An 18436-nucleotide genomic window follows, 5' to 3' on the forward strand; every position below is an offset into this window, starting at 1 on the left:
AACGTCGTATAAGAGCTGAAGAATAGAGGTGTTACAAGAGAGTAACAAACACAAAAAAGAAGAGGGGGGGGGGAGATAAAGAAGATAGATGTTTGATAGGAAAGAAGAAGCAAACCACATCAGAGCATCCACCAACCACCCACTCCTAAGGGAGAAATGTTGAACATATTTCATAATGTCATAGAACTTCATACGCTCAAGTCTCCATCAACTTTTTGTTTTCTCTTATCATACAGACAAGAACAATGATGGTGATGATGATGGGTTGACAATAAAGACAATAGTAACAACAATGACATCAAAGAGTATGACACTGCTACAGCTGTTATTAGCAACAATAATGACACGAACAGCACTAATAAAAAATATAACACTTAACATCAACCAAAACCCCCTCCTCTCTCCCTCCCCCTCCCCCAAAAATCCTATCCACTATCAGGAGCACCTACTTGTATCTCATGGTGTCTGGCACAATCTTTCCCCTCCAGTCCACCACGCTCGCCGACTGGCACCTAACCTTTCCTCTCCTCCGTCCATCCGGTGTGTCATCCCTGATGTGAACCATGTGAGACGCCATTGGGCTGGAGAAAGGCCGAGACACTGGGTCCTCACTGTGGAAGAAAAAAGGCGACAAAAGTCAAGAGAAAGTCCTCCCACTTGACCCAAGCAATATGCATATCAAAGGGCCACCACTCTTCGTACCCGACATTTTGAGTCACTGTCATAAATCCCTCCCTCATTACTGACCAAAGTAATTTCTTGCAACACTGGGCAAAACAGTGTTTATTTGAACTATATAACACTAAGTCTAATAGCGTAATATCATCCTCGCACATATGCACTAACCAGTTCTAGGCACCGTTTCTTTTGTTAACTTTCTTCCATAACACTACAAACATGGAAGAGAAGAAAAAGAATAAAATTGAAATTGTATGGAAATAACGACCCTGTCAGTGCTGTATGATCATTTACGAAGTGGCATCTCTGTAGTCAATCACCATGTCTGATAGGATCCAGCTTTTAAAAACCCCCAACAACCTAACTTCCTTGATCATTGACTTACAATTCATATTGACCACTATCTTTTATTTGAGTTGATTTGTCGCTTTCAAGCTAGATACTATTCACAACTAGTTCACTTAGATTTTAAGATTAGATCTAGCCTACATTTCAAATTTGGATGTTGTTTTTTTTTTAATAAGTATTTTACGGCTCTCACAACTGCATAAAGTCATATGAGTGCGCGGGACACATCAAACATTTTCAATTGGTAGGAAATTTTGAATTTTGCCCAAGTGGCAGCCGAAGCCTACTCTTATCATTTTGGACAACCAAGGGATCTTTAATGTGTGCAACTTGCACACCGGACCTCTGAGATTTTTCGCCTTTGTCCAAGAGGCTAGGGGTAGTAAATCTTTCCTACCAGAAGATCAGGGGTGTAGCTGAAAGACAGCAGTAAGGAGCCGAGGAGTAGCTGTAGAAAGGCTGCAGAAAGAGTCAGGAGCCCAGTGGAGGGGGCAAAGGATGTGAGGGGGTGGGGGAAGAAAGTGGAGACGAAAGCAGACGACAGAATATTGCAAGACAGAAAGAAAGAAGGTGAAAGGAGACAATTTTAGAGAAGAAAATTTATTCGTCGCTACCCGGATTCGAACCCAGGACCTTTGAATGAGAGGTGAACACCTTAACTTCTAGACCACGACAGCCCCCCTCAAATTTGTTGTCTACAATTTTTTTTACTGAAGTTCAACAATGACCCCATTGGGAATTCAAACAAGGGCCACCAACACTACAGCCAGTAAAATGGGATCTAAGATAACCACACACCCTAGGATAAGAAAAACATAGGACGTATACTTCAGTGACTTTCATTAGAGGATGTATGCGTTTACCTATTGTGGGTGGTTGGCGGGTGCTCTGGTGTGGTTTGCCTCTTCTTTCCTATGAAACACCTATCGTCCTTATCTTCCCTTCTTCTTTTTTATGTTTGTCACTCTCTTGTAACACCTCTAATCTTCTGGTGCTCATATGACTTTATGCAGTTGTCAGAGCTGTAAAACCTATACTGAAACTAAAAAAAAAAAAGTTCACACGTCTCCCACAATCATACAAACATGTCTCCTCTTTAGAAACAACAGAGTTTAGTTAAACAGGGCGCAGCCAACTAGAGCCAAACAAAACACTCCGTGTACCTGGCTGCGTTTGGCACTGGTGTGGGACACACCGGATGCTCTGAACCCTCGACCTCCATCAGGGTTCTTGGGGTCATGGACGCCGTAGCCTCGCGGGGGGTCGGGAGGCCAGCTGTAGATGGTTGGCGAAAACCTGGCTCAGGCTCAGGGGCAAGCTGAAGACAAAAAAGAAAATATCATGCAGGTTTGTGCAAAGCAGCGAGAAATTTATTTGGTCAGCATATTTTTCGTTCTTTCAATACTGTAAAGTTATTAACGATGCAAAAACCTCTGGCTAGAGGGGAAACGAGGCTTTTGATTCATGCTCCAGAGGTTGACCTGATGCTAACATTTTTTAATTACTTCATCAACAGACAGAAATATACATGATAACCTCATTGAACTAGGTCCTGAACCCCAAAAATGAGCAGAAAAGGGGTTGAAATAGGTCTGAACAAGTAAGGATCAACGATTTTGTTAATGTTGGCACAAAATGATCCCTTTACGACACGTTCACTAATTATGTTTGTCCCAAGAAAATTGAAAACCTTTACAAGCGTACAGTCCAAAATCATTACAGTTAATACCTGTGTTTCGTAGAAATTCAATTTCATTTTGTATTAACTCCCATTTTTTAAACTGGAATTCTGAGCTTTCAAAGTTATTTCCATCAAAAACGGAAAAATGGGGTTAGTACAAGATTACACTAAAATCGTGAAATGTTGCAAGGTAATCTAATTTTTCAAAGCTGGCGGAGTTTGACATATAATTCTCTGGTTAGACTACAAGTGTTTTGCTGCACTATGTCTTGGATTTTAATTTTGTAAGACCAAATAATCTCTCTGTTAAGTTTATACAGATTGTAAACGTCTTACAATTTTTGCAGTTTCCATCCACATGTCAAAAGTTGTCCCTTTTGTTGCAGGGTGCCACTCGTCTTACCTTCTCTTTGAAGTAAGCCATGTCGTCAGTGACAGAGTCAATGACCGTGATGACAGTGTCTAGCTTGACCCCGGTGTCTGACAGCCCCACCACAGGCTTCTCTTCTGGTACAGGCCTGGACATGAGAAAGAAAATTACAGCAAAGTTCAACACGCCTCTTCTAAAGAAAGGTAAAAATAAAATTATTTTGTTACTTCCGACTCAAAGGGTTGTTGTTAAGTTGTAGTTTATGCTGAATTAGAAGAAGAACGGCCTCTTTCACAAGGAATAAATACAGACTGAAAAGGAGTAAAAGGAGCAGGCTACAGAAGAGTGCCCACTCACCATCCATGACTGAGAAGGAAGGCGTAAAGGAGGAGGGCAAAAGAGTTCATATAGCTAACACAGAGACAAAAGAGCAACACATCGTCTGTTCACACTCTCAACATATACAGACATGCTTTATCGTTATATTTTGTATGAACTCAAGCTCATAAATAATGTCAACCAATGTTGGTAACAGTTTTTAGGAGTGTGGTCAATGGGAGGGGGGGGTCCTTGGACAAGACTTAAGGCCTAGGTCAGCCCAAAAACAGGTTATTGCACATTTTGCACCGAATAGCACTAGATCTAGCATTTATTGCATATTGTTTCTACTGATGTGCGATTCTGTATTTTGTTATGTTATTGTAACCTCAGAATTATTTTATATTATATATGCCTAGTACATGACATTGTAATAAAAATTTCCTTAGGGACACAGATAATTGGAAGTCTAATGGATAGGTTACAGGACTTGTAATCTTGAGGTTGTGGGCTTGGGGGTTTGTGCCTACGATCTTGTCAGCACGTTAGTGTTTTAGCGCCTTTAAAATGGCAGCTAGCACTGTATGCTTCCCAGGAAGTTGAAATTGTTTCAGAATGTTTTCAGGTCTGCTGGGGTAATAATAATAATAAAGATTGTAAAGCGCATAGAGCTTGCTGTTGAGTGGGAACTTGTGCTATATGAATGCTATCTATTATAATTATTATTGTTACTTTTATTTACGTTTTTCTCTTCTGAACAAAAGACACAAGACAACCAAGATAACAATCCTGACCTGACAGTTTCTTCTGACTGTTTTGACGTAACCACTGCAGGTGTGTGTCCACTTCCTGGTGCATTGTGAACTTTGGGAGGCGCTGACTTGATCCTTGCATACTTTGCTGACTTGGATCTAATCCTGGTTGGAGGGACCATACCATCTGCCTGCTGGTAAAAGTCTTCCAATGTCTGGTTCATGTATGCTTGAGCTTCTTCATCTGAACCCCTTGGTGCTGGGAATGGAAAGAAAAAAATGTGAAATCGTATAGGTTTTACACCCCTATCAACACTATTAGGTTATTAAAGAGTTGGGACCTCTGCGTTTAAAGTCCATCTTCAAAAGGAACAAGTCAAATGGGAAATTTGTGTAAAGGGCAATTCCTAACCACTAGGCCACCAACGCCACTAATTTAGGGGATTAGAAAGCAACAATTAAAGAGAAAAAAAAGGAGAGACAGTTAATGAGACCGAAAAGAAACAGTTAAAGAGAAACAAAAAAAAACCCCAAACACGTTATTGAGAAAGAAAGGAAACAAAGGGAATGGAGCGAAACATTTAAAAGGAGGGAATGTAAACAATTAATGGGAAAAGGAGAGAAACAGTTAAGGAAAAAAACAAAACAAAGGGAAAGAAGGTCCCTCTCCCATAGGGCTAAGCACAGTAGGGTGAGAGCCATGAAAACACCTGAAGCAACCTAAGTGTTAAAAAATGTCCCACTGGAAATTCGAAGCGAAGTCACTGGCTCTGAAACCTAGATTGAAACCCTCTGAGCAAATAAGGTTTTTTAAAACATTTTTGTTAAAATGTAAGTGTTAAGTGTTTTTACGTCCACATTGACACAATTTAGATCATTTAGGAGGTCAGCTTTTACCCACCTTTATGCATATTCAGCTATTAAAATACAAACAAAAACAAATGTAAAATAACTGAAAAGAAAATATTTATCGAAAACTGACACAAAAAACTGAAAAAAAAATAAAGTAATTGAAACTGAAAAATTCACTTACACACAGAAGTTGGGCTTATGTGCTGGGAAAAATGTTTCACCACATCTTGTGTATAAATTTCCGGCATCTCTCCACGGTTGTGAGCTGCGTAGCGCACATCTGAAGCAGTGCCACTGCGGCCAACAAAGCTCAGCTTGCCTGGGATGAAAAATATTTCTTGTAGTTTTCAAAATCAGTTCAAATCATTATTAAGCAAAGATAGCATATTTTGAAAGTAAAGAAATTGGATCTGTAGTAAAAAGAAGGAAAGAAAGTGGATGAAAAAAAGAAAGAAGGAAAGAAAATAGAAATTGCACAAAAAAGTAAAAATGAAATAGTCATCCAGAAATATATCATTATGTAACGTGTGTCATTTCATAACCAGTAGGGTTGTATTTTCTAAAAGTAGGCAGATTCTCTTTTCATTTTACCCCTTAACACCCTCACAGAGCATGAGACAGGCGTTTGTCACAACTGCATAAGGTCATATGAGCATGTGGGACATATGAAACATTTTTAGTTTGGTAGGAGTTCATTTTGAATTTTGCTGAGTGGCGGCCGAAGCCTACTCTTATCGAGTTTGGACCACAAAGGGATCTGTAACATGCACAATTTGTACATGGGACCTCAGAGATTTTTCCTCCTTATCCTAAGACTAGGGGTGTGGCTGAACGACAGCAGTAAGAAACAGCCAAGGAATAGCAGTAGAAAGGCTGCAGAAAGAGTCAAAAGCCCAGAGGAGGGGACAAAGAGGGGTGAAAGGACAGAAAGTGGAGACGAAAGCAGACAGCAGATAATGGTTAGAGAGCAGGAAAGGAGGTGAAAAAAGAACATTTTCAAGAAAAAAGTTTTCAGAAGCTGTAAGGTTCCAAACTCGGAACCTATTGAATGAGAGGCGAACACCATAACCTCTAGATCACAATAGCACCCCTGAGACAGATATATGCTTATAGATTATAAATGACAATGAAGAGCAATCTTCTAACTGATGACAATGTATAAAGCAAAATCAAAAAAGTACATCAAAAGCAACATAGTAACACACTGGCAACATGAAGGAAAACATCTTGTTTCCAAATAGTTGACAGAATTACCATGTATAATGCTTGCCATACAAAGGACTCAAAAACAACATCAGACCTACAGATGTGCATAATTTTCAATATTTCTGTATTTTTCCAGAGACTTTTATTTTCAAAAAAAAATACAGATTTTGATTAGTTTTCTTTTTCTTTTTTTTTTTTAAACACAGTTAATATTTTAGTTCAAGAACAGATTTTTGTTTATATTGATTGCTAAGAATCTGTAGGCCTAAAATTGATGTAGGCCAATATCACAGTAGGTAGACCACAATGATAACCTGTAATTCTTAATTGACACACATCAGTTTTTTTCTTTAGTCAGTCATGGATGCAAATAATTTTACAAAAAAACCCAACAAACCAATATTTCAAAAATGATATTTTTAACGCATGAAAAAGAAAAACATAGAAAACAAAACGTGTTCATGGTAGCGTGAAAGGTAACACAATGGCATTGCGACACACCAACAAGTAGTAGTGTCTGGCACTAGTGATGGCAGTGTCTGGGTGGTACTGAATCACTTCTGATGTCCTATGACGACCAGCCCAGGTGGCTATTCAGGCTACTTATTTACTTTTTACTTTTCCATAGGCAGTGAAAGATTATGTCAGTATGATAGAGTTTTAGAGCCTATAAAAATGCAGCTTGTATTGCATGCTTCCCAAGTTGAGATTGTTTCAGAACACTTTCAAGTCTGCTGGGGTAATAATAAGGATTGTATAACCTGTAGAGCTTGATGCCGAGCAGGAATTTATGCTTTTCAAACGCTATCTATTATTATTAGCCTCTCACGGCTGTTCCCGAGCGGAGCACTTAGTTACCTGAGGAATTGACCCAGTCAGTCATGCTGAGCCCGGGTGGTCAGGGAGGTCACTTTGACCTTTGCTCTGCGAGTGAACTGTTGTGACTTAACAATTTTTATACAGTTTAATATCGTCATCGTGGCTTTGCCCACAGACAAATCAAAGTCAAAATACTATCAACAGACAGAGGCATCCTTGAACTGTACAGCAAATAACTTTTTATTGATATTCATTGCTGGGCACCCTTTAAAACATGGCGCAATTGAGGGCAATTTTGAGGGAAATTTTTACCTGGGTCTACTTTTTAAAATTACGATATTTTAAAATGTGAACCCCAGATCTATAAAATAATCATTGGCATACAACAGTGACATGATGAGCTTTCAGAAACACTTACTTTTGGTTTGATTGGTTCAAAAACGTGGAAATTGTAGAAGATTTACTACTGTCCAGCTCATGAAATGAGAGATTTTTCGTTGTCTCCTCACAGTTCAAGCAGAAATAGTTAACTTGTAGAAGGTTCACTGCTATCCAATTCATGAAACAGGAGTTTCCTCATTGTCTTCTCACAGCTAGAGCTGCTTTCACTTTCACAAACACAACTCATAACAATAAATGCAAAAGTGTCTTTGAGTTCAAAGGCTAGTTGTCTTCCTCTTCTTTCCCTTCACTAACAGCTTTCAACTGCTTCCCTTTCCCCTTAATTCCCACTGTCGTCTTCTCCAGTTTTGCGGCTGATGTGAACAAGTTCGCCACCCTCTTTGCTCATTAAACCTAAATCTAGGCGAAATCCATATCAACTGCACCTTCCTTTTCTCTGCAGAGGAGTAACGTTTTCTCCGTGTCATTTGTGTAGTGACTTTTTCTTCTAAATGAGACAATGGTTGTGTAATAGGTCTCTGAAATGCATGCTCTAGTGATGTGTCTTCAAACTATGCGAAAGGAGATGTTGCACTGTCTTTGAACTCTTCCTGTGTACATTTGGATGTTGAAGTCGCGGATGGTGTCTCTAGGATTAGATCTGTGTGGGGAGTTCACTGGTGACATTCCTAGTGATGATTGATCTACTATGGATGTCTGTTGAGTACTTTCATGTGATTGATCGTCTGCTGCAATTACATGGGTCGGTGTTTCAACAGATGGAGGCTCTGGTGGGTCTTTTGAGCAAGACGGTGTTTGATATACTTTTCTAATACAACCTTTATTTTGAAGTGTGCAAAGGGAACACAGAGGGAAAGCATCTACTGTTTTATTTTCATCGAAAGGTGTCCAGATGTGTGAACTTTCTTCAATACTTTTTTTGTGCACCAGCTAGGGTTGCTTCTCAAAATCTTAAGGTGTATATGCGCTGTTGGCCTACATATTTGTTGCACAGTGTACAGGATGTGTGTCTGCACTATCCCAGTTCACGTTCACATGAGTACGTCATTCTTAAAATTTACTCAAAAATATTTGCTCTAGTTTGCCTTCTTAACCTTTTGACTTTTGGCCTTGCACGTTCTTCACAATTTTTTTTTAACACTCAAGGTGTAGTTCACTCTGGTAGCAGACTCTTGTAACACGTGTCGACACAGAATCCCAGAAAGTGAAAGCAGGACCTCGGATGAATGCTGTACGGGCAGCGCGGCGGCCGGGAAAATATCACGGGGTGAATTAACAAAACTCGCCGTCCTGCTAAAGTTTTTCAACCAATCAAAACAATTTTTTCACAAATAAACTCCTTACTGACTCTTAATACAGCAGATAAAAAACTGGTTACAATCTGAAGTTCACGATTGGAAAAAAAATCCTGATTTTGGAGGAATCCGAGAAATATGCGCTCCACAAGGTAGGGTTAAGTACAAAGGCAGTGTGTGTACACGAATAGAACTAGAACCAAAATAAAGGATGTGGGTTATTTGGGAGAATCTGAGCTTTCATTTGATACCTCACACACCCATAGTGATAGATAAGAGAAGACATTTACAGGGGTCTAAATCAAGCGAAAATTACAGACTTTGTAACCGAAATCGGTTAACAGCGCTATCACCCAGGAAACGATGCGCGGCCCAACTGTCAGGTGGGATTTATGACCCCGGGAGGTCAGCGGTCGGGTTAAACTAAGAGCTCCGCAAGGATAGTGGAACTGAACAGCCGTGCTCTGTTGCTATTGAGCATAAAGGGGAGATGCAGGCCAACTCTGCAGCTCTTTCAATAGAGATTATGTAAAAGTTTCTCAGGAATCAATTGACTTCCTAAATTAAACTTTTGTGCGGCCTACATCTTCTTTAATAGGCTGAGTACTTTATCTTATAGATTTTCGAGACTGGATGACAAGGTGACATTCTTAACAGATGGCTTAACCATTTTATTCCCTGTTTTTCTTTGAAATGCCGGCAAGACTGGGTGCCAATATATTATTATAGGCTACTATAGGTCAGCAATACCAGCTGCAGCAACTGAAAGGGAAGGACAGATGATGTGGAACCCTTTTGCTTCATAATACATTGCCCCAGGCATTACCTGAATAGTTTTACTGCTTTATTTGTCTCTTTGATAGTGTTTGAGCGCGTGAAATCGGCAGCTTGCACTGTACGCTTCCGCGAAAGCCGAGAATGTTTCGGGGTGTTCTCAGAGGGTCTGCTGGGGTAATGATAGTTGTAAAGCGCATAGAGCATGTTGAGCATGGATATGCGCTATATAAATGCAATTATTATTATTATTATTATTATTATTATTTTATCTTGAGACAAGTTTTGACATTGTTCCTACATTGGTTGCGAACTTATGCTTCTTTTCTCAAGTCTTAACTCTTTAAAGACGAAGCGGGCACATCCGTCCTAGTGGCAGCATGGACAAAGGCAATGTTGCACCACATTTTGAACCATAATACACAAATAAAAAACACGAATTGCATATTTTATAGTATGCACGCTGTTACCTGTCTTTGTCAGTTCCATGAAGAAAACAGATTTAGAAAATCTGAATGGGCAACGAAGTTATGCTTTTTTGACAAACCACCCCAAGACAAAGCAGTGTGTCTTCAAGCATTTTTGAATGTCCAGAATGTGCGTCCTCAATGAGTTAAAGTCAATCTTTCTTAATTAAGGGCATATCCCTTCGTGCTGGCATCTTGGTACTTTAGTAGAAGTCAACCTTTTTTTTTTCGGTTTTCTGTCCATTCTCCAGTTCTAACAAGGGGATTTTGGTGTTCTCCTATCTTCCATGTGGTGAGGGCATCCTGGTTACCCAAGTCTCATTGCATGAGAAAATTAAATACTGTAGAAACTCTTCATATTTCCTGTATTTCAGTGTCAGTAAACCAGCATCTGTGCAGTAGCAGTCAGGTGCTTAGCTGTCGCGCGTGGGAGACCCAAGTACGATTCCCCTGCAGGAGGAAATTTTCATTGAGCACTCCAGTCTTTCTGCTGGGATGTTGCATCTTTCTCAGTCCTGGTTGGCTCTGACAGGCTAGGTAGAAAGCCACCTCCTAACTGGTCTAACTTGTGTTGATGAGGGCGTAAAAACCCTTACATAAAAAAAAGTGTCAGTAGTTTGAAGTGAGTTAAAACTGACAGACAATGACGTGAACATAAAAACAACAATATATACTAAAAAAAGTGTACTACTGTCGGCAAAACTTGTGCTTGTGAAATGAACGTACTCTACACAAATACAAATTATTTCTAAAAAAGCAACTCAAGAACAAACAAGCGGCTTATCCTACCACAAATACTTTCCTCGAGTCGTTGGAGGCAGCTTGGTAAGGAAGAACCAGACGGTCAAAATAAAAGCTCTGAACAAACAGCAGAGGTGGCTATCTGATAAGATTTTACAATGGATACAATTGGGGGTATTTTTGTTAAGTGGTTTAGCATTGGACTGGTATCTAAAAAGCTCTGAGTTAGACCTGGGTCCATCTGATAAGATGTTGTATCCCTCGGAAAGGAATTTTACCCAGCTGCAAATGGTACTTAGTAATAAGTAATATCAAAACATGACAACCTTAACTTAAAAAAAAAACACCAAAAAAAATACACCAGGGCGCTGCATCGTTGTGACTTCATCATCACCATCATCAAGTGCCAGATCTGCGACAGACATTGGCGATCATGGTTCTACATTCATACCTTTGCTTGGATGCTCTTAAAAAGGCTATGTTTCCCTGACCTTTCCTCATTACCCATTTGTTTATGTTCCCCATGTAGGTTACTCTAGGCCTACCCCTGCCTCGTTTGCCTTCAATTTTGCCAGTGAGAGCTAAATGTTCAAGACCCTTATGTCTATTCAGGTGTCCCAAAAACTGCATCTGTCTTTTCCTGATTGTTTTTAACAGTGAGCGTCTCACATGGGTTTCATCAAACACTACCTCATTTGATTTCTTTTCCTTCCATGATATTCTTAGCAGTCTCCTAAGAAATCACATTTCTGTTACTTTTACTTTATTTTCACTGTCTTTAGCGATGGTCCAGCATTTATATTTACAGCCATATAGAAGGGTTGACCATACATAACATTTTAGAACTTTCATTTTGGTCGTCATTGAGATGTTTCTATTTTTCAGGAATGGGCTCATTTTATTGAAACTAGCCTTAGCCATTGTAATTCTCCATTCTATTTCTGTGGAACGTTTGGCATCAGATATTATATATCCTAGATATTAACTCATTCGCTACGTATTATTTTCGGCTTGTGGATGAATATTTTTCGGGAGGGCGAAATGAGATGATGACTAGTGCGCAGTTCACAGGTCTTGGGGGCCATAAATTCAAATAAATATCAACATATTATAATCCAACATTTTCAGTATGGTTTGTAGAATACATCTCTATCGTTTATTTGAGTATTTTTCAACTTTGGTTCCTGTAAGAGGCGATTATGCAACACAATTGTGATTGGCTGCGGATAAAATTTGAAAACAAAAAATTTATAATCTCAAAAAATATGTTTGCACCTAGTCAAATTATACATCAAAATAACCATAACTGTATATAGAACAGGAAAATATTGAGAAATGAGCAGTTAGTTACATACATTCCATAATATTTGTACATTTGGATCATAACCTCCGATTTTGAAAAAAACAAAATTTTAAAATAATTTTGAAAAAAGGGTCCCAAACAGAAAAAAAACACTCGTATCTTATATGGAATTATTCAGAATTGCATTTGGAATAAACCTATACATGTCTTGGGTGGTACTTTTTGAGTAAATTCACCAAAAAGTAGTGATTTTGGGGAGAAAAAAAATATTTTGACGATTTAGATCTAGGCCTAGATCTAGCACTCAAAAATATTGATTTCTCAATTACAGTGCACTGGCAATTTGAGTCCAGTAGTATCAATAAAAGAAGAGTCCTACACTTCTTTAGTGAGCAAAATAATGATACATTTTGTTGTGTAAAAGTACAAAGACTGGTGTCTGGGCTATAATTTGGGCTTCGCGATAAAACAATGTCGCATAAACTTTGAAATCGTGTTTCAAAACTGAATCAAAACTTCCGATTTTCGGTGGAAACGCTTGACCCGGAAGTCAACTTTATATTATGACCTTTATTTTAACATGGATATGTGGATTGGAATAGAAACCAAGCTAAAATTGAAGGTCGGTTCTCGAGCCGCCGGGAGCGGCTTAGCGTACTGACGGCACTTTAGCCGCGCCGCCCCCCCACGGCTCGGCATAGCGAATGAGTTAAATTAAACTGTTGGACTTGTTTGATCTCTTCACTTTTGCTAATGAGATTACAAATAGAATTTGCTGCTTTTTTGAATATTACCATGCATTCTGTTTTCTTTACATTCAACACTAATCCTTTACGTTCACTTTCTGTTACAACAATATCTACAAGCGATTGAAGGTCCTTTTCTGAGCCAGCTATTATTTAATATTTTCCCCATTCACTTTGAGGCCTGGACATTCTTCTACGTTTCTAAGGATTATTTCACTGTAAATGTTAAAGAGTTGTGACTTCATTTGACCAAAAACGGCTCTGACCTGAAACCAACTCACAAATAGCCTCGTCAGAAGTGACTACTCACCTGCAATCTCTTGGCCATAAGATCGGTTTTTGTTGAACGTCTGCCACGCTTGCAAATTCTCAGACCTTGAGGCATGAGCCGAACCAATTCTGATAGGCATGGCAGCTTTCTTCTCTGTGTTATGAATCAGGCAGATATATGTTAGAAAACATGACTGATAGAGCAAACAGCAAATATAAAATTCAACTTAGCATTGAGTTTTCACATTTAACTTCATTTACACTGTTTCTACTCTATTTTCCAACCCTTGAGGATTAAGTTGAATTTACTACTACCATATGTATGGCCTTAGCTTGTGTGTGCCCACTGCCAATGCACACGACATGTACGCAGTGAGGGTGGACGGCATACGTAGAAGGCCTTAGTTTAGTTTGGTAAGATTCATATGGCACTCGCAACTGCATATAGGCCTACTAGGTGGGGCCTCACATACTGCAGGTGTTAACTAGCTTGACCGTCAAATCTTCGGCTGCTTATTAGCAAACATGTTCTCCAACAATCTCCAACAACGGGTCATTGTTCTAATCCAGATTTCATAATGGTAATTAATTACAAATCCATTATGCTTGAGACCAAAGAAGTCATTATTGAAGGGGTTGATCAAAACAATAAAACAAACAGCAAACACTCAAATATGTGACTTTGATAGGCACTAAAACATTTTATAAATTATTTGCTCAAAAAGGTGATTCCAGTTATAGCATGAAAAGGTTATAACAAGCTATTGCACTTTTAATTCATAAACCACATTTATTATGGTAAAGTTTGCGTCCACATATCCAAACCCCCAACTTCACTATCCCCCCCCCACCACCACCATACACACACATATATAACTCCATCCACATGCTAAAAGACACACAATCACTCCCACATACAGACGCACACATAGGACAGAAGACAGGCCACTCACCATCAAGTTCCTCCTGGTTGACCGGTGCCAACTCTTTGGCCAAAGTCACGTGTGGGTTGACCATGCTGGAGATAGGGTGTACTGGTCTTTTGCCGAATGGACTCTCCGGCTTTGCCTGGTTCACTGACTGATGATTGTAAATGATTATAAATGTTTTACACCCCCATGGTGGTTCAGTTTGGTGATTCTAAAAATTTACAAATGTTGAACGTCTTGATCAATACAATTTACACCGTTTAGTTGTGAACTTGACAGTAAAGGTTAACCTGTGGTGTTATAATTATTGTTGGTATGGTATACCGCCTTATGGTATAACTTAAAAAATGTGAATTTTAGACACATGTAAGCTCATAATACAAAAACTTAAGCATGGATCTCTTATTACAAATTTCCATTTGAGAAAACAAAAAAAACCAAAACAAATTTCATTGCTATAGAAATATTCAGTTCAACTCAAAGCTAAAGACCATCAAATTAATTTTCCCATTTCTCATCTACATTGTACTGTTTGATTCAATGAAAAGCTAATTCTTTATCAGTCAACACAAAACACTCCTCCGAAAACGGAACCAAATTTGTAAAAAAGTACTTCTACTAAGACATTACCTGTTCCTTCAGGGGAGAGAATGAGACAGAAGCTGTCTTTGGCCTGGAGAGAACCCGATGTGGAGAAGAAACAGCTGATTCCACTGCAGGCTCTTCCATGATATCTTGCTCCAGGTTAAGATGGAGGTTTTCATTACTTACAGCCACAAGTTCATCCCCGTCACCGGCAAATTGAAGACCAAAGGCAAATTCATTTTCTTCTTGACTGTACGGAGGTGGATCATAGGGCTCATTAACATACTGTAAAAAGATAAAAAGCAGGAATTTAATAATGAGACTAATATACTGCTGGGAAAACGCAAGATAAATAGACAGTAATAATAGAAAGAGAGAAAAGAAGTGGGACCTACAAATGGCATCTTCCAATCATCTATCCATTACAACACATATGCCTGTGTATAAAAAAAATAAATGTAGGTGTTTTCACATTCCCATCAACACAATTTAAATTATTTAGGAGTGGTTATTTTTAACAGGTGGGCATTTTGAAGAGTGTCATTGTCATCATCATCATAAAGTGTCAGATGTGAAACAGACATAGGCGACCATGGTGCTCCATTCAACTCTCTGATGTACTCAAAAAAACCTATATTCATTATCCTAGTATTTCCCCCCTCACCATCCCTTCAGGTTGTCCTAGTAAGTTGTTCTGGGATTACCACTGCCTCGTATGCCTTCTATTTTTTCAGTGAGAGCAAGATGTTAAAAGCCGTTATGTTAATTAAAGATTCCCAGAAACTGCATTTGTCAATACCTTATTGCTTTTATAAGTGAGGAGCCCACATCAGTATTTCTTTGTTTGATTTCCTTTCCTTCCAGAAAATCGATAAGTCTCCAAAGAAACTACATTTCTGTTGCTTCTATTTCATTTCCATTATCTTAGCTAATTATCCAGCACTTACAGCCATATTGAAGGGTTGACCACACAGAGCCTTTAAGAACCCTTAATTTAGTAGTTATTGAGATGTTTCTATTTTCAGGATAGGCTTTGGAACATTTGGCGTTAGATGTAAAGATGTATCTTAGATATTAGAACTGAAGAACTTGTTTGGTCTTTTCACTTAACTTATGAGATTACAAATAAAGTTTTCTGCTTTTTAAAATAGTACCACGTTCACTTTCTGTCATATTAGCAACTAGGAGCAGTTGAAGTTGAAGATCCTTTTCTAAATCCACAATTAAAACTGTGTCATTGGCATTATATCCGATCTCTTTAATATGTTTTCCATTCACTTAGAGACCTGGTCTTTCTTATACATTTCTAAGGATTGTTTCACTGTGTAGATTAAAGAAGTCTGGAGACAGTCTGGTGACATAACATATCCCTGCCTAACTCCTCTTTTGATGAGCTCATATTGTCATTATAATATATATAAAACATACAAGGGAGAAGAAGGAAGCAATTGTTTGTACAAGTCATTGTTTTGATGGATGGCAATTTACAGAAGGTCCAAGTGTACCGTACTATAAATCCTTTTCACTAATCGATACAAATGACACATACCCGAGGCACAAAGTCAAGCCTAAAACTCTCGTGGCCCCCATTCATTCTTGGTGTGCTCTGAAATGAGTTGTACAGTTTCTGTCGACCACCCGAGTAACCCTGGCGTGGTGTGCTGAAACGACCAGAGCGACTTGGGGTGACTTTGACTCTGCTGCTTGAGGGCCTCTCTTTAGCTGATTTCGCTCGTTTTGGTTGCCGTGGGGTTGTTGCTTTAACAAGCACATCCTTAGCCTCCTCTTTGAGGACCTCTTTCCCAAAACGCTGATGACAAAATATTCATCATTTAAAAATATATGACACAGAGAGAGAAGAAAGGATGAAAGTGAGCCAAATACCTTCAAGATTTAAGATAAAGTGTTTTATTCAAAATAATCCTCTGCATTGCCGTTTATATTGCTGAAAAAAAAAAAGAAAAATTGTTTGTTCAGATTAATGAAACAATGCAAAAACTCTGTAAAGGTAACTCATCTCCCTTGAAAAACTGTTATCTTTCGAAATATTCAAGAAAGGAACAAAGGATTATTTCTATTTATGAAACTTAAATTCTTTTATTCCTGTACCAAACAAGGCAACAGACTTTTAAACTTGCCAATAAACACCAATCATCACAGCAAAGACACACACTAATAGCACTGTAGACTTCAAGGAACAAAGTAAAGCAGGCAAAGAAAAAGGTATGAAAGAACATATAAGTTCAAGATAAAGAAAAAGCACATTTGTACAACAACAGCATGCAATGTTGGGCTAGAGAGACAGATAGAAACAAGAGAGTAAAGAAAAGAAGTAAGGAATACACAGGCAAACAAATGGAGAGCATAAATGCCCATAACAGAAAGGATCAAACCACAGCCATCTGGCTGTGAAAGTACTGTGATCCTTTGACTTACCACCGGAACAAAATGAATGCAAAGAACCCACCAATGTCTTTGCCCTGCGATTGTCTGCAAGTAATTATCCAAAACTTGCTCTTTCAAGCCTAACCTATAACATCTTCAACATCAACCTCATCCTCTACATCCAAATTTTGCCAACTCGGGACAGACACAGATCGTATCAAAATTCATTATTTCCTACAAAAAAGGGTCCTCTGCTATTTATGTACTTTATAAAGATGTTACCCATGAGGTCAATGAGGACGATTTGTTATGTTTCTCAAAGAATGGGAGGAATTAACAATCTTCTCTTACGCTTGAAGAACACAAGATGCATCACTCCTTAAATATTGCTCTCTACTCACATTTTTGTAGAGGTTGTTACCCTCCTCTTTATTGAGGGCATTAAAAAAAATTCTCAAATAAAAAGAATGATCCAACTTATACAAAAAATCCTTGCTGTACACCAACAGAAAACAGCACAAAAAGAGCACAAACTTTTACAACTTACAACATGATTGTTAAGCTTGAAAGGCATGAGCCTAAATGCAGCAGAATTCATAAACACCTGTTCCACAGAGGCTGTCAATAGAATTTGCAAGAAACACTAATTATTAATACCACAACCCATATGATTGAGATTTTGGATCATTTTGAAGGCGGAGGGTCCGTAACTCGGGCGGAGTGGAATGGTGCATCCCAGTAAAAAGACTGTGAGACTCGATAAAATATATTCTGCATGTGGGACTGAACTCTTTATCTCCAGCAAGCCGCCCCCAGCGGCTCGCTGTCAGAACCGCTATGCCGGTGAGCCGCGGACACAGGCACATTTCTTTACGACGACTTTCAAGTCAACTTACGTTTCGGTATTTGCTGAAAACAGGTCTCTTTTATTGGGATTTCATTCATTAGATGAAGAACTATCAAATAAGTTTACTTGTTTCGATTTAATGACCAATTTAATAACATTTTCATCATTTTTAGATTTAGTACCAAAAAAGGCCCCCGGCATAGTGGGTTTACTCCCCTCTGAGACAAAGAGTTAAACTCACTTCTTTGGCACCCAAAGGCAAAGAGCTTTCGCATTAACCAACAGACACTGGTGCAAGAGAATTTGAGATGGTTCATGCCAAGAGACAAAGCAGAGTTCAAAACAGACGCAAATGTCATCCCTAGGATCCCGAATTTCAGATCGAGTACTCACCGGTCCACAGTACAGGACGTGCTTGTTGGCCATGTACCAGGTGTGGACCCGCCTCAGCCCCTCTCTCTGTTCACCTGTCCGTTTTCTGTGAAGGGAATAAAAGTGATAATTTAGATCATCAAGTCTTCATGGTAAGACTCCCCATTTACTCCGAAGTACACATTACATTAAAGTATGGCAAACAAATTATTCAGAAGCCCAAAATATAGACAGAAACAAAAAGACTTTCTGCTAGCTTCTGCAATATGAAACAATTATATAGCATTGTGTTAACA

At 38.8% G+C, this 18436-nt stretch overlaps 1 protein-coding gene across 1 annotated transcript in view; it reads right to left on the reverse strand.

Moving 5' to 3' along the window:
• The window catches only part of LOC101855375, a gene marked incomplete in the record, with an annotated part of 62884 nt that overhangs the window by 37721 nt on the left and 6727 nt on the right, over nt 1-18436 (reverse strand). Inside the window, 10 exon segments of the mRNA XM_035972545.1 lie at nt 450-611; nt 2190-2344; nt 3111-3225; nt 4190-4406; nt 5181-5318; nt 13063-13176; nt 13976-14102; nt 14582-14821; nt 16086-16346; nt 18162-18246. Of these exon segments, the coding sequence (XP_035828438.1) occupies nt 450-611; nt 2190-2344; nt 3111-3225; nt 4190-4406; nt 5181-5318; nt 13063-13176; nt 13976-14102; nt 14582-14821; nt 16086-16346; nt 18162-18246 (1614 nt within the window).

Source organism: Aplysia californica, unplaced genomic scaffold (assembly GCF_000002075.1).
Source record: "Aplysia californica isolate F4 #8 unplaced genomic scaffold, AplCal3.0 scaffold00735, whole genome shotgun sequence".
Lineage (NCBI taxonomy): Eukaryota > Metazoa > Mollusca > Gastropoda > Aplysiida > Aplysiidae > Aplysia > Aplysia californica.